General features: G+C 44.5%; 1 protein-coding gene across 15 annotated transcripts in view; it reads left to right on the top strand.

Annotated features, from left to right (window-relative positions):
* Positions 1 to 17073, top strand: part of fbrsl1 (fibrosin-like 1) — a 271719-nt gene that overhangs the window by 157683 nt on the left and 96963 nt on the right. For 13 of the 15 annotated variants that reach the window (XM_085787867.1, XM_085787875.1, XM_085787873.1 and 10 more), the window contains exon 5: positions 13012 to 13041. The exons of the other annotated variants lie outside the window; for them this stretch is intronic. In XM_085787867.1, the coding sequence (XP_085643993.1) occupies positions 13012 to 13041 (30 nt within the window). The remainder of the gene's footprint in view (positions 1 to 13011; positions 13042 to 17073) is intronic. 15 annotated transcript variants of the gene reach the window in all.

Genomic DNA, 17073 nt, shown 5'->3' with positions numbered 1-17073 from the left:
GGTGTCATGGTGCTTATTCCATTCACTCGTCGCACGGCCGTCTGCACGTAAGAAGCCAGCAGTGAAAATTGTGTCAGAGCACAGCGGTACATCAGTGCAATTTCCACAAATGGCATCTTTTCCCAAGCTCCCATCCTCTCGACCTCCGGCGCCAAGCGACGACGCTGAGAGCATTATCAGATGTGTTTGAGCAGCTCCCATCAGCGCGACCCCGGTGGGCGGTGCAGATATCGAGTGACCTTTTCTGCATGGCTCCCTGATATTAACGCAATCTCCCTGCCTTATTACCATGGGAACATTTCACAGAGTATTAGACTTAATAAATGGCTTTTTCCTTGGCTTCCATCTCTCCTCTCTCTTTTCCATCCTTCTCCCCCGTTCTCTTCTACCCTGCTCCCCTCGTTCTCCCTGCTCCTGAGCCGATAACCTGACCTCCCCAGGGGCCCGGCCCCCATAATCGCGTCAGTTCACGGCCCTCTTATTCCAGCAGAATTGCTTAATTGGTATGTGTTCTACATAACTGTTGGAGTATTAGACTCACAAATGAAGGTTAGAACCTCAGTGCTTGTAATCGACTGAAAGAAATTGATTTGTGCTCAGCTGCCCTTCTGGGACGAGACTTTATGGTTCTCTGAAGAAATGAAGCTTTTATAATTGTGTGTTCTTTCCCCCTCTCCTCTCCTCTCCTCTCTCTCTCTTTCTCATTTCTTCCCTGCTAACTACTGTGTTGACATTCATCAAAAGGCAGGACGCCGGCAACTTAAAGGTGATACGTCTGGTCTTCCGTGTCAAAGTGCACTTGGCATTCGCTACATAAGTTCCCTGGTTGTAAAGCAGGTGCAGATTGCTGAGCAGTGAATATCGGTGTGTCTTCCCCCTTCTCCGCACGGGAAATCTAATCATAGTTTAGGTAGACCGTCAATGGAAATCTGATTGCATTATGTGTGATCATGCAGAAGGCGCGAAGCAGCGTTGTATTAACCAGGCCAGACCAACCAGCATAAATTGTTTTATGATTGATCCTCATAGATTGTGTGGCGCTTTAAGGCTTTGCATCAATAGCTGAATGTGTGTAATTAACAAGGGCCTTGTCACAGCTTTGTGGTGGAGCAACTACAGTGGTCAGCAGGGGAACATGCAGGGACGCTGACCAACTGGATAAAATGATACTCCCTTTCAACTATACAGTTTCCTCTACATCTGTTTATAATATGTAGCTTAATGATTCACTTGGGTGCTTGAGACTGACAGGAAGTGTGCTGAATTACAGGGGTTAGGAAGTGAGACAGACCCCCCCTCCCATCAGCAGGGATGAAATCAGCTGAGTTTAACACAGTTTACACTGCTGGACTGCGCGGCCGCCGCTGTCTGGCGAGTGTCTTATGCATGAAATCTCCCTCTGACTTAGGTGACCGTAGATTATTCATGCCCGCTTTCCAGGTGGGCAGACTCAGATGTGCTCTGTGCAGAGGTTTGCTCGACGCTAAATCACATTTCACGCTTGCGCTAATGTCACCTGGCAAGAGAAGAGGAGTGAGAACTGGCAGGTGGTGTTTACAAATGAGAACACCCCAAACCGCAAGCCACCCTGACACCAGATGCTGATTTGATTATGGGATGGCATGTAAGTGAGTATAAATGTATAGAGCGGGCAAGGTGCTACATTCAGAGTCGATTAAGTGAAACAGAATGTTGCATTTATTTAGATTTTATCCAAATGGAGCTGTTGTCGTTGAGAGCGACACAGCTTTTCACAACGCTGAAGAGACGAGGTGCGGAGATGTTTCTGAAGTTTTTGCTTTGGGTGCAGTCTGTTTGTGTTCAGATAAGTTTTGCAGAAAATTAGCACCTTCGTTAGTTCAGTACTTTGATGTATTTTTATGCCCCTCAGTTACTCAGATTGTAACAAAGAAACTTTGTTGAATATTGACAGCATGTCATTATTCAAACACATACAGTAGGTGTTTACGACTCATCTGAAAACTATTAAGTCTTTTTTTAATTATTTGTGATTCATAGAGAAGTTTAAAAGCTGCCATGTTGTTTTTGTCAGAAACACGTGTGAAACATTTCATGACATTTCAAATAAACCTTTAAATAAAAAATAAATGAAGAGTTTACTGATTATGACATGAGGCTGAATGATGAGTGCGTTTAAAACGCTTCTTAAATGCAAGGTCAAGCATGCAACTGTCCAATCAGCCAATCATCTGCTGAGGCATGCAGATGGTAAGAGCTGAATTTGGTCCAATCTGCCTTGTGTCAACAGGGCTGCTGGATGTGTAATGGTGTAGCAAAAGTTCTTTTGGCAAACACTGGCCCCTTAATCCCAATCAATCTGATCAATCTTACTGCAAATGTGTTGTTGCCATGACCATTTGCATCTCTTTATGACTCTAGTGTACAACCCTGGCGCTATCTTATCAATGTAACAATTTTCACATGACATAAGATAATATAAATGTTTTTATATGTGTGTGTGTGTGTGTGTATGCTCGCTGAGTGCATACTTCTCACTTAACATGTGATAAATAGTGTCTGTCCAGGTTAATGTGCTGAGCGATGTAGTGATGTACATTTTCTCCTGTATTAAAATATGTTGGCAGTTTTTAAAGAACGATCGTTTATAGACCCTGATGACCCTCTCACATCCAAGCACTCTCTCTCTCTCTATATATGTTACCATCCATTTTGCTTTAGTCCTTGGTAATTAGCAGCAGATGCAAATCAAGTTTTGACAGCCCGTAGCAGCAGCACCACTCAAACCCAACCCCCTAATCAACTCTGTGTGATTTAACTGAGCATCCTGAGCATTAGTATTCCAGAGCCCGATCCCTCTTGGATCCAGGCTAGGATTATCCAAGCTCTTAACATCTTAGCTAAGCTGGTTAACACCTGTTTTTATTGACATCCGAACACCATCGCAGGCGCCTCGTCCTCTGTGGTTTTAAAAGATCTTCTCTCACTCTCTCCAGTAGGCTTGTCACTTCTCCGGCAGCTGCATAAATGACTGTTTTTCCCACCACATGTATTGGTAGCAGGTCAGTGGCTTCACTCGGGATATTAAGAGTTAAATATGTGAATTTACATTCTCGCAAGTATTCTTATTGCAGCCCTATTTGTAAAATGGCTCCATTAGTGGGGATGTTTAGAGCTAATTCTCGTGAACTTAGAGTGATGTAGTTATGTCTTGCCGTGTCCAAGTCTAGACATGAGCTACAATTTCAAGAATCCCATACTTGAGTCTATATCCTTGCTCGTGTTTCATAGTAATTTTCCAGAGAAAAAGAAAACAGGCTCTCTTTCTGTTTATTATGCTTAATATTTCCACTGGGGCCCATGTTTGCCCCAGTGTAACTGATGTAATATTCTATAAAAAACCATTTAGGCTGTTGATACAGCATGGGGGGATTCTGGTTAGCAGTGGCTGTGCAGACCCAGAGAATTCCTCAGACTGCTGCTGTGTGTATGTGTCTCAGTCTTTCCAGGGTCAATGGGGAAAACTTTCAAGAATGTCCCAGGATTTGTCTAAATCATGGGGTATGGATCCTCTTAAGCGTCGCTGGCATGAGAACTGAGCCCTATCAATGATTCCATTAACCTAAATTCCAAACCAGGCTTCACAACATGACCATATTAACCCCTCGGATTTCACCAAGCTCTTGATCCCTCACTATTTAGACAGACGAGAATGAGCGGTCACTCATTTGTCTGGCTACCGGCTGTGTTTCCTGCCCCAGACAGGGAATTATCTGTAATATGACCCCGTGTTTATCTTTGGCCTTTATGTGTCCACATGTTTGCTGATGTTCTTTTTTTTCCTTCCCTAAAACTGTGACAGAAGCTGATTAGACAATGGCAGTGGTGATGGGAGATGATAAGGTATTTAGAGTGGACATGAACAGAATCCCAATCGGCTGCTTTTTACCTTTCCTCGATGAACAATAATCATTCCAGGCTAACGGCGCTGTGAGGAGCTGAGAAGAGAGAGAAGCGAGTGTCTGCCTTCATTAGGACAAAGGGAGGGTGAGCAGGAGAGCATCTGACAAGCCAGTAACGCCTCATTGTCCCTGATCTCAAGTTTCATAAATTTCCACGGCTCTCGTTAAAGGACGTGTCGCTGCTGTCACCAGGCGCTAACTCGTTATCTCCTCAGCACCGTAAAACGCTGTAATTAACATTCAACAACTGTAACCGATCCGGCATTCGTCCCCTCTAGCCGCTAATTGCCACACTATTGTGCTTTTTCATAAGTGGGCCTTTTGTGTGTGCATTTGTGGGTACACATTCCTGTGGTTCATTTTGATTGTAAATAGAAGTGAGGAAGAAGTTTGTTTGAATTTAAAGGTGCTCGCTCTGTTTTTCCTCACAGAAGTCGCAGAGTTTCTGCCTCAGTCAAAGATTCCTCTGAAAATTCTTTTTGCATATTTTTGCAGACATCTGGACATTTTTAGTGGCTTCCATCCAAGAGCTTTTTAAATTAAAGCTTTGTCGACGGATGCTTTTGGTAGACTCCTCATGGATAACACAACCTGTATTTTTGCCGTTGAAGAGCGTATTGGAGACCCATTTGTCGAAATCACAATTACTGTAATTACAAATTTCAAGGCAATGCCTGCCTGTGGTTGTGAGGACACAGTGTGTGCTATTATTTAAGGAGCTGCACCATTTTCCTTTCAACCATGCATGAGCACACCTCTTAAATCACATCTTCCATTGCATCAACTGCAACCTCCATTTGGGAACGTATAGCTGTCATGCTGCTATCCACTTACAGCACACAGAGAGCTCACTACTTTTAAGGATTTTTTTTTCCTTTTGAGGCATCAGATTTTCTGTCAGAGTTTCCTGTGGATACCCAGCGGTGTCAACTCCGTTTTGGAAGGAAATGTTTTTGTTTTCCTCTTAACTGCACCTGCCTGACCTTACTGGAGCAGCAGCCATCACAACAAGGCCTTATGAATAATTAGTCTGGGTCAACTGACACTCGGCAGCTCCACGCACCGCCGTCATCCACCCCGCCAGCCCCAGCCAATAGCCAGTGTACTGTGTGCAATTCCACTCAATCGAATCAGTTTAAGATGATGCAGCTCTTGTTATTGGAAGGGAACCGGTAAGTTGATACGGGGGCTACCCTCGAGGCCAAGTGCAGAACAGGAGAAGGGATGTCAAATTAGCAGTGTCACAGGGGCCACGTCTGGGGACTGCAATGGTGGTCAGTCACAGATATACAATCACTTGATGCTTTATCTGTATGCTGCTGGCCCTGCATCTCATTCTCTGGGGATTAGAGCTAATGCCAGGGTAAGGTTTCCCAGAGCCAAGATGGCCCCAGGAGGACAAACTAAACCAAATGGTTGCATAGTGTTCCTTGTCCAGGTTTCATGTTCGGGTCAGAGGAGATGTGGTGCAGGTGTCTGGGGGTTTATGTTTATATCTTGAATCGGTCTTAGCGCTTTCTTGTCAGGCACATGATGTGCATGTCCACTGTGTCTACCCTCGCTCCTTTTGAGAAGAACAGTTTTGCTCAGCAGAAAATGTCTGAGCCAGGTGCTACAGGAGGATGTCATCACAAGCAGCAGCGTCGCTCCACGGCAAAGTATCTGGAAGTCTTCCCTACATTATCATGATCACACAAAATATGTACATGTCCTATACAAGACAAACCATCCTGTACATAGTATAGTAGACGTACTCTTTTATGGTTTTGCACTTTGTGTACGTGAAACTGCCAGGAAACTGAACTTGTGTTTCACAGGATACAGCTTTAGTTGATTTGGGGTTGTGACCTTTGTGGCTTTATATATACTGTAGATAACCTTATTTTTTAGTAACTCACCCTTTTGTGGGTTCACATGTCTGTACAATAGTCACATAGCATAGGTTGTGGTCTCACATTCTCACAATGATTCAATTCCAGCATCAGAGTTTGAAATCTCACCGCCCTTCCTCCCTTCACACAGTTAAAGTTCTGTGAAAACACTTTCTCAGAAAATATCAATTATTCACCACAAAGCCGACATCAAGAAAGTGAAACAACTTTAAATATATATATCTTACATGTTGGTCCTCTTGCTGTCAACTCTGTGGAAGACACTGAATAACGGTATATTTTTGATAATGGAAATAATAAACTAATCTGTAGTTGTTTACCTAGTGGTAAAACGCTTCATGCCTCTGTTCATTACAGGCAGACCTCAAACTCAGGCCATGAAAGAAGCCTGCCTTCTTTTTAGCTTGTTTATTAGTGTAATCTGCTGAATACAGTATCAATGTCAGCTGACGTGTGGTGAAGACACAAAGACATGCCTTAAACCAGAGTGCTAAATTGTGTGCTTAATTCATTTTCGTGCTCATATTGCCTCTAATTAGACCTGCAACATCAACAAGCACTTTCCACACTTTGTTGGTTGGACATAAATCTGGAAAAAATTATCACTGATGAATTTTATAGATAGGGACTGTGCTGGCACAGTAGCCAAAGGATCTTTTTACAAGCACTATGAACAAAGGAGAATTTATTCTCTTCAGGGGTTTGCAGAGGAGAAGATGGAAAGCATAAATGAGGGAAAGTGTCATCATATGGCTTTTTTTTTATTAGGTTGTTAAAGATAGATCTAATTTTAATTTGGGCTAATGCGAGGAACACTATCAGCCATTGACAGAGGGTGTCTTATGACTGACTTGACGTACTTCGCTCAACAGTCTTGTGCTTTTACTCTGCAGTTTCAGTTCAGAGACCAGGCCAAGTCCGGAGACAGGGTAATTTTAAAAGCTCCTGTACCCGCAGTTCAGTTCATGAACTTCAGTGCCCCACCTCTTTCTCCCTTCAGCTCGTAGAAGCACAACTATATTAGTATCTCCCAGAGAGCATCAAGCAAGTCTGCTGCTTGTGTTTACAGGCTGTTCAATCACTCTACAGTAAGTAGCAGACTGATTTTCTTGGAAATACATTTGCCCCAGTCCCCCCTGGCTCCTTACATACAAGGTATTTATCATATGAAAATTTGGAACTGACTGACTCGCCTATTTTACTAGCCTTGTCCTAGAGCTGGGACTGGTAAAACATTGTAATATATGCACTGCATAAAAAATGAACATAAAAATATCCCAGAATACTGTGAGATTTACACTCTGTCAGAGGGAAGTGGTTACTTTTATAACACCATTGCACTGGAGATAACATCTCACTGCTCACATGTAGTCAAATGGTAAAAATGGGTCATTCGTTTTTATTTGTTTTAGTTCCCAGTGACACACACAGAAAACAGTTGTGTACTTTAAGCAACAATCCAGATGAAAAAAGTAGCCGCCGTGCCAATTTTTTTTTTTTTTTTTTTTAGCCTGTTTTGCATATGTGGCTGCTGGAAATGCTGCAGGGTGCCACCTCATATCACACATTGTGCATAGCGTGTGTGTGTGTGTGTGTGTGTGCGTGTATGACCTCAAACCTGGCGACAGCCCCGGCTAACAGCTGGTTTTCTGCCAGTTTTTCTGCAAGCCTATGAGAAAATGAGCTGAGCTGTGTGGTGGCTTGTAGCACCTTAATATAGCATTAAGCAGCGTGACCGGGCTCATGGAAGATTGATGACTGTTGTCTCTGACCACACTTTACATCTTTAGCATAACGCCTTTGTTCTCAAGGTCGCAGGTCACATTCATAATCCGACATGCATGCAGTCTCTTCACGCCACAGCGTGGTCACTCCCAGAGGTTAGACAGAGGCTAAGGTATTAATAATAACAGTGTCATGTAGGTTATTGTGAGGGGATTGAATGTCGCCACTTGGAAGTATAATTTCACATCCACAGTCTCTGTCACCACTGTGTCATAATAGCAGAAATGTCAGTTTAAGTCATCACAGAGCTGTAATAAAGGGTCAACACGTGGACCCACCAGCATCCATGTAATAAACAACATGCAGTGAGTCTCAGCATGTTTTTAATCATGTCGGCTCTGTCTGGCGTCATCTCTTTCAGCTTTGCTCTTTTCTCTTTGTCCGCCTCCCCCTGACCTGCCTGTTTACCCAGCATCCCGCTCTGTAATGAGGAGCATTCGTTCATCAGCCATGTTTAAACTGCAGACAGGATTAACTTGGCTAAAGACTTAATGCACATGCACAGTCACCCTGTGCTCTGTTTGCTGTTTCCAGGCCACAAATCGACAAGACTCTCCGTCAGGCTTCCCTCCCTTCTTCACTCTCTGTCTTTCTGGGCTCCCTAGACTTCCTCCTCTCTTGTCCTCATTTTGCCTGAATTAATTGAGTTCTCATTTTTGTGAGAAAGCTCACAGGAGGCCCGTGTGAGGAGAGAGAGAAGACTGATAGAAGAATGAGAGAGACAGAGGGAGATCAGTGGCAGAAGCCTCGGGGGCACCACTCTCCCAGAAGTAGGCAGTCACCGGGTTCCTGAGGGATGCCCAGGCCCCTCAGCACTGACTTATATCTTTATCCTCTCTGCAGTCCCCCATCAGCACTTCAGGGTAGTCCTATAGGCTGGTGGTCAGGGTCAGGCAGATGTGCTTCATCAACCCCCCACCCCACCCCACCCCCATGTGGACTCAAGGGAAGCTGCTACCTAATTTAAGCTCCTCGTTTCTGTAAAGCTTAGAAGTGGAAAAACTTGAAATGTTTCTGCTGAAATAATAGAACTACTTTGTCATTGCCTCAGTAAAGACGCAGTAAGATGCACACAAAAGTAGGCTACACACACATAAGGTATATGGTGCTGTGTTTCTTTTGCTGCAAGCTGTGAAATGAACATATTGGGCTCTAGTTTCATAGACCAGGCGCAGTCTAGGCCCAGTGCAGGTGAGTCCAGGTGAACGTGCACGGCGCACCCCGGCGGTTTAACACAGCCGACTCAGATCTTCACCAATCAAATGAGCTCCTCTCCTCACCTCTAAAAGCGCTGCGGGCGAGGCGCACTGCAATTTTGTCATTTTATATTTCAACATGGATGAATTACAGGAGGAAAGTGATGTTTTGGTCCGGGAGGTCCAAGCTCAAAGTGGCGAGACACGAACAGACCTGCACGGAAGTCTGGGAGAGGTTACTCAGCTTTGTCCTGATGCACTAAGAACCGCTGCCCAGTGTGAACAAACAAACAACAAAACACACCCTTCTTCCACTAATAAAGACACTCACATGTAGTAACCTATATTTAAACCCTGTGTAACAAAGATGGGTAGTGTGCACAGATCACAACATAAACAAATACCATGCGTAACAGGGATGAAATCAGAAGCAGCTGTGCGTAGAGGACGCATCGCTGAGCGTCTCTCTTCTTCTCTTTTCTTTTGAATTTTCTGAGATGAGAGATGGTGAACATAACCTCACTCTCTGAGGCCGAGGCTGTTTGTGGTTGGCTGAGAGAGATGGGAACTTGTTAGTTTGCATCACATTTTAATCTGTGTTACGTAATTCAGTCAGGACGAGTTCCCATTACGCCTTTGATCTGAGGTCGATGTGACGGGAAAATCGATATAGATATAAATTTACGTGCTGATTCCATTAGTTGCATTAAATAGTGATTGTTGTGATTAATTATTGCATTTAAATGTGCCTGAAACTGTGGAAACTGCCTGTGAGGTCTTGGTGACGTGAGCACACTCTGCACCGGTCAGCCAAACTACCACTGCGCCGGCTGCGCTTCGCCTTGTGCCAAGAGTAGACCAGGTTGGAGCAGGCGAGCTTTCAGCGCACCTTCACCGCAGCTTTTTGGTACGAAATTGTCGCTGCGCCAAGTTGAATCTGTGACCTGATGCGCCACCTCATCCATCTCGGCGCACCGCGGCCTACCAAACTGACAGTGCACCGCGTTGCGTTGCACAAAACTTGCACTGCGCCACCTTACGCTGCGCCACGAAACTAGAGCCCATTAACAACAACCGAGCTGACTGTATTTAGTTCAAGTGAAAGTACATTACAAACAGCACTTTCACATTCAGAGCACCAAATATGTGACTCATGGCCTGGGTGGGACTAAAACTATGGAAGTGGCTGACAGGCATGTTGTGATATTGTACGTTCCCATAATTGCACCCATTACGAATACAAGGGCGGGGGCATGATATGCACCCATGGACTCTACCTTGGTCTGAACCCTTTCAGTTATGAACCATTACAACTTCTCCCCTTGCAATATTCATGCACGGGCAGATCACGCCTTCAGATGTCTTAGGTTGCTGTAAGTTGAGATAAACACTTGCTGAGTTGTTGCAGCCAATCGCCCGACTCAGTTCCTCAATGTCACTGCCTTAGCACTCAATAATTCAAAGCTTGGCGGTAATGAGCTCCCTGTAGGCCCTGTCCCCAAGGAGCCTCCCCACTGAGCCTCCACTGTAATGTAGTTATATCTCATGTCAGCTTTCAAATCAATTACATTTCTATCTGATGGCTATGTAATTGCGCCTGATTGAGTTTTTGGCACGCCAGCCAAGTGTGTGGTTCCCAAACTCAAGCCAGTCAAAACAGGAAGCTTCATCAAATGAAACTGTATTTCATCCTGATTGAGGCTGCTTGCATGATAAGCACAGCTGTAATTATGATAATAATAACAATAGCAATCTGTGTTTTCTCAGCTTTGTTGTTTTTTTCCCCTTGCTCTCCAGATGAAATTTTGCCCTAAGGACTGCGAACATTTGCTTTACTCAAGATTCAAAAGGCTGATTTGATTGTTTGTAGCATGTGCAATTTAGTAGATTAAATGCAAACCATAATGCTTTTGTGTAAATATAAAGTGTCTGGAGTCACGCTTTGTTGTAAAGCAGCAGAGATTTTCTCCAGGACCAACCTTTTTTGCTTAGTGATCTTTACACACTTTGCTTAGATTCAGCAGAAGTGATGTTGCCCATAGTACTCAGACATAATGCAACCTCTTAGCTGCAGCAGCAAGCTGACAGCCAAGGTCAGAGCAGGGCACCACTCGATTCACACAAGATTGAATAGATTGATAGATGAATATATGGATGAACAGACACATGAATGGATGGACGCATGGATGGACGGATGGACAGGTGGGCAGGCGGATGGATGGATGGATGGATGAATGGATGGATGGATGGATGGATGGATGGATGGATGGATGGATGAATGGATGGATGGATGAATGGATGGATGGCAATACAGATGGATGGATAGATCAGCAGAATGCATGCCTGGATGGACAGAAGGAATACTCTAATGGAGTGGTATTGAGATAGATGAGGGGGAGGATGCTGTGGTTAGGTGCATCAGCAACTAAATAGTGATGAATTGTGGCTGCTGTCAGCAGCACTAAGTATAACAGACATAGTAAAGCAGCCTGGCTCATCCATAATCAGCAGACAGAGATTGTCTTCATGCCAGAAGAGAACTTCTCTGGAAATAAAGCACTGAGAGTATCAACGAATCTGTCTTGCTATCCTCACTTCATCATCCCCTTTTCTTTTTATATTCTCATACTCTTGGTGTTCTTGCCCTTTAAATCTCTTCACTTGTATTATTCTCTCCTCATTTCTCTTCTTAAAGCCTTGCATCTCTCCGTCTGTCTGTGTCTCTCTCTCTCCCTCTGACACTGTCTTTTGTGTTAACAGCCTTCCATTTTTTTGCGGTGGGGGAGCCACTGGGTGCACATCTACAATCTTGCCTTTCATTTCATGGCTTCTGGAAATGGATGTTTTACTGCCTTCATTAAGGCATGCAGCAGTCAGCGCCGTGTTTTCCCTCTGAAGTTTAGCTCCATGAACCTCGCCATTAGAAGACATTATGGCCCCAGATTTCAGGGCACAGTGGAACACTGTATAATTTGATTAGTGTTATTAATCAAGTGGAATACCGCTCCTTTCACCCCCATATCCCTCCCCTCCTCCTCCTTTTAGCCATTTCATTTCTGCTTTCAAACCCTTCAGACATCGCCTTCCGTCTTTCTCCTCCCCTTATCCGTGCACCTCTCTGTCGCCTGCACTGTAGCACACATGCATGTAGCACACATGGAAAGTGACTGTCGGCCTTATGCCTTACCTTTCCTTTTAAAAACAATGATTTACCACTTGTTTTTTCTCCTCCTTCACAACCTCACCCCACCCCCTCCATTTTTAGCCTGGGACATAAATCAATTGAGATGAAAGTTCCATAATTGTGCTTGCTGGGAGGGATTTGAGCAAAATTGCACTATGAATTTTTTAAAGGGAATTTTTACTAGCTGTTCAGTGAGACTTGGGCGACGGAGGAAGGTGAGGCCATGAGGATTTATGGGCCTGGATTCTTCATTACTGAAGTAATTTTCCTGCAAATGATAGTGCAGCACCCTGGAGGGGGAGCGCTGCCCGCCTGGGAGAGTACAAACCTGCTTAATCTCTCGTGGAGAGAGAGCAGCTCAGAGCACTAATATCATCTGTAAGGGACTGAGACTCCATTTGTTCACATCTAAACCGCAGCTAGTATATTTGTGATTCATAGTAATTGATTGCTCAGATTCGTTCCAAGAATAGCTGTACAAGTTGATTTCATTATGAAGCACAGTTTTGTTCGAAGTACTAGGAAGCAAAAAGGCTCAAGCATTGTTTTTATTTTTTTTATTCTTTTATCATACACTGTTATGCACAAAATATGTATATATTTTTTCAAAAAGATTAAGATTTCAGAATAATTTGGTCTAATTGCAGACTGGCAGGTACATGAGCTGTGCTCCACAGCAGCTTAAGGATTAACTGGGCTAGACATTACATAATCTTTTGTAAAAAATAAAGATGGGGGTGGGAAAGAAAAAGGAATTTAAAGGGGGAAGATCACTTAAATGATACCTGATGCTTTCTCCCTTTTCTCTCAATGGTTGACACCCTGTCATCAGTTTGTAGTGTGTTTGTCCATCCTCCTGCTGACTTAGACCTGCCTTGCCAAGCTGTTATATTGTTTTTGTTTTGTTTTTCAGGAAGGCTTTCCACCTTTCCCTTTACATTTGGTCTGTCCTCCCTCCTCATTTTAACCTTCCTCATTCCAATATGGTTGACGTTCTGTCTCCATCTCTTTAGGTGCAGCCAGCAGCAGTGGCCCTCCTCAAGGTTAGTGCGTCCACGATGCCAGGTCTCATTCTGTATCCTGCCTGCCGTCCACTCAATTTTACAGCTCAGTAGGTTGAGAAGCAGAGGGGGTAAATCTGCTGCAAAAAGGAGAAAGGGAGAGAGGGGGGGAGGAAGGGAGAAACAAAATTATTGTGCACCCTGTCACAGATTGAAGTGGATCTCATTCCAGGCACACTAACAACTCAAGACAATTAGTCACTTCTCACTAGGCCAGACCTGAAACTCACTTTAGGGCCAAAAAGAGGCAGGGAGTAGAGAACCCACTAGCATGGCTAAGCACTTCAGTTACAGGAGTAGGTCAGTGGAGAAAGAAGCAACTTAGAGATGAAATGGCTCTGAGTTCAGCTAGAACAGTCCTCTGGGAATAGAGAGCTTGGAAAATTGGAGTGTTGCACTGATACGTCATAAAGATCTGTTGAAAATACTGCACCTTAAAAATACATAATTGTCTTTTTCATTCCTGTGGTCAATTGATGTTAGCAGATTCTAATGTTAAGATCACATTTTCCCAAATCTGAAAAACGTTTTTCATGACTATTTATCTTTGTTGAGTGGTAAATAGTGTGTCATGCACCAACCCTTTTCAAAGCATTCTCCCAGATAAACAAAGACAGCAATGTCAGTCGTCTGTAACATTCCACCTATTAGTCTGCAGCCAGAGATAAGCCCCGAAGCTCCAGCTACCTCATGCTCCTGAACAAAAGTGAAGCATGACTAAGGTGGGTGGTGCATGGAAGATCAGGGGGTGGAAAGAGAGAAAAGTTTGTCCTGGGCCCTCTGCGGAGACGCAGCATGACCAATTGTGGTGAAGGGGATGAATGAGGCCATTCACTGGGCCTAATGAAAGAGCTCCTGCGGGGCCCTGAATGAGGGTGGGCGCATCTGCACCACATAGGCGTGCACAAACCAGTGACCTCGAAAATTACCCAGGAAGCACTTTGGGACAGTCACCCCAGCAACAGGCTGGGGTTCGCATGGTAACCAGGCGCTTCAATCAGTGCCTGGCAGCTTCTTAAACAGAGCAAGGTTTTTTCTCTGTATTGAAAGAACTCCGTGTGAAATCAACTTCGGGGGATACCCCCCAGTTTTTTAAAGGAGCGAGCTGCCAGTGATTGTCCCATGTGAAAACGTCCAGGAGCTCTCACAATCTTTGAGAGGTGTGGGATGCTGCCCTCGGGACTTTTCCTCTCAAGACACAAAGATGTGTTTGTCCAGGCAGCACATTTACATTTACATGTGCTGCCTGGACAAACACGTGGACCGACACCCAGGTGTGCCACCCTGGCAGCACACACACACTCTGCCTGGTATTTATGCAGGTTAATTAGGTTCAGGGGATGTTCGGCGGCATGTCTCGGAGGCTGTGCAACCGATGCGATTAGAGATCCCAGATAAGGAGAGAAATTCCTTCAACAACCCCGGGGACTGGACATTAAGTTTACAAGCATCTTCAAGGATCTGGTTCACTGGATTTTATCTGTGTTATTTGGTTTAATATATTCAGTCTTGATGAGCCAGAGGCATGCAGGTCATTGAAGTTCCCTTCCTGTCTCCGTTCCCTCACGGAACTTTTGACAGTGTGAAATGACAATCCGCCCCTGCATGCATCTCCCACGTCAAAAAGTAATGAGATTGTGCTGCTGGAAATATCACTACAAAGCATCAGGCCTGCACTCAGGTCTGACTGCACCTTCAAACAGCGCTGCCTGCCAGCTCGCCTGCCTCGTCTGCCTGCTGAAAAAGAAGCGAACAAAAACAATCAGAATCAGAGACACAGAAACGGCAAGGGAAGCTCCCCACGCTGAGACAAACGAACACGCCAGGGCCTTTCATCCTGAGAGTGATTAGCCATCCGAAACGTTTTAAAACCCCGCTTTGAGTGTGTTCCTCAAACGAAAGAGTTCCATTGAGGAGTGGTGGTGAGATGTTTCTCGCTGGGAAGCGCCAGTGATCTAGTCTCTAATTGTGGCAACGCTGACAAGGCTGGTGTGGCTGGGAGCTTTTTAAGCGGGGCTTTTTGCTACGCTCTTGTTCCCCTCCTGTCAGATCCACCACCAAAGGCACCAGGGAACAAAAAGGCCCCTCAGATTCTGTTCTTAGATCCATCTGCCTATTGTTTTGTGCATAAACACGGGCCTAATTTAACACGCTAATAGGCCCTGATGCTGGCCTAATGTGACCAAAACTACAATAGGTGCTGTAAACGTGGTGTTTGGTTACAGATATGTGATATTATCTAACACAGTTTTTCGATCTGTGTAATAGCTATCTTTGTCTCTCTCGTGTTCTTTCATACTTCATTGATCTAAGTCTCCCGGCTTCATAGAGGATGCAAAGAATCTGACACACTAGCAATAGCGTTGTGTTTCTTGTGCACTATAGCAGGAACACAGTCATTTTCAAGGTCTTTGTGTGGGATTCAGTAGAGCTGGTAGGAGCTTTAAGAATTGGAGTGGAAAACTTTTTAGATCCTCAACTGTTCAGAAGCCAGAATGTCGAAGGTTTGAGGAATCGAAGAGAAGCCGTTTGAAGAATCAAAGCCGGGGGGAGGAGGGAGGGAGGAGTTGTGGGGCTAGAGAGGAGAGGAGAGGAGAGGAGAGGAGTGAAACCCTAGCTCATAAAAATCAGTATTATAACAACATTAATTGATGCTGCTGAGTGCCATATGTGACGCCATATGGAAAAGCTGCCCCAGAGGCCTGCTATAATAGACAGCCTGCAGTGGTGCACACAACTTGGCACATTTACAAACAAGGGACGTCCCATTAATATCAGCCACGCAGACCAAGCAGAGACAGCAGCGAGGGAGGGAGGGAGAGGATGAAGCAGGGAGGGAGAGGGTGAGAAAATAAAGAGAGGAAACCAATACCTTGTGTTTTATTTAGCTGACATCTTTAGTCCTCATTATTTATTATGTATCATACTCCCATCATGCTATCACTCCTACCAGAAGAAGCGGTAGCTACTCTGAGTGCACTTACATTCTGCTCTCATGGTTCTTTAATTACTGTAATAAATGGCCCCTCCCTCCTGGGTTGATCAGACTGCCCTCTGTCCGCCCAGCTGACACTCCCCCCACAGATGCCCCGTGGTTCTTTCATCACTGACACACACAAAGACACACATTTCAGCAGGTGAGGTGATTCATGGCACCTTGACAAAAGGCGGTGTGAACGAGCTCTGTTTAACCTCTTCTGTGCCTAATCATGGGGCAGCTGTTATTTACTGCTGCTGTCCAGAGTGTCCGCTGCTCGGCTGCTGTCGCCCCCCCCCTCACTCACTCACTCACTCACTCACTCACTCACTCACTCTGACTGTGTTGATATGGCTGCAAGTCTGCAAGAAATGAGGAACTGACTGGGTGGTAAACATTAGATTAATTATATATTCATTAAAATAGGATTAATGAAGTGAAGTGAATCATTTATATCTCATCAGTAATTTTAAGCTTTTAAAATGCAATGGGCACAATGTTTGGGGAACAGTTATTTTTTTTTGCAAAGCACGTGCAGCTAATGATTATTTCCATTACCGAATAATCTCTTTGTCATCGTTTCCTCACATTTAAGAGGCGCGGTGTTAATATAATGCATTTTGTTTGGTTAAGATTCATTTAGAATTAAAACTAATTTGTTTTAATATTATTGGATTGTTAAAGCTGACACAAATGTTAACAGAAGCCAGCAGCAGCAAGGTGGCTGAAATCAAGTTTGGTTTCTTTAAAGCCGGTGCTTTCAGCTGTTTGTGTAGATGCTCCCTCTCATATGATGTGATGTTGTCATTAGTCCTGTATGTGTAAGGTGATCTGTAGGCCACTGGCCCATATATAGCCTGAATTTATACACATCCATTTTGCATAAGGCTCTTCCGACTCCTGTGATGTGCCCAGAGCAGGCAGGGAGAAAGAGAGATCCTTGTGAAACGGAGTTGTCAGCCATTCTGTTGAGTTTCATAGAATGTGAGGCGAAACAAGAATAGCGTACAGCTGTTTCCTCCCTGACACAGAGGGAG

Source organism: Trachurus japonicus, chromosome 9 (genome assembly GCF_045865225.1).
Source record: "Trachurus japonicus isolate A0001 chromosome 9, Traja_1.0".
NCBI lineage: Eukaryota > Metazoa > Chordata > Actinopteri > Carangiformes > Carangidae > Trachurus > Trachurus japonicus.
The sequence above is the reverse complement of the archived record's forward strand: the minus strand, read 5'-3'. Positions and strand labels throughout refer to the sequence as shown.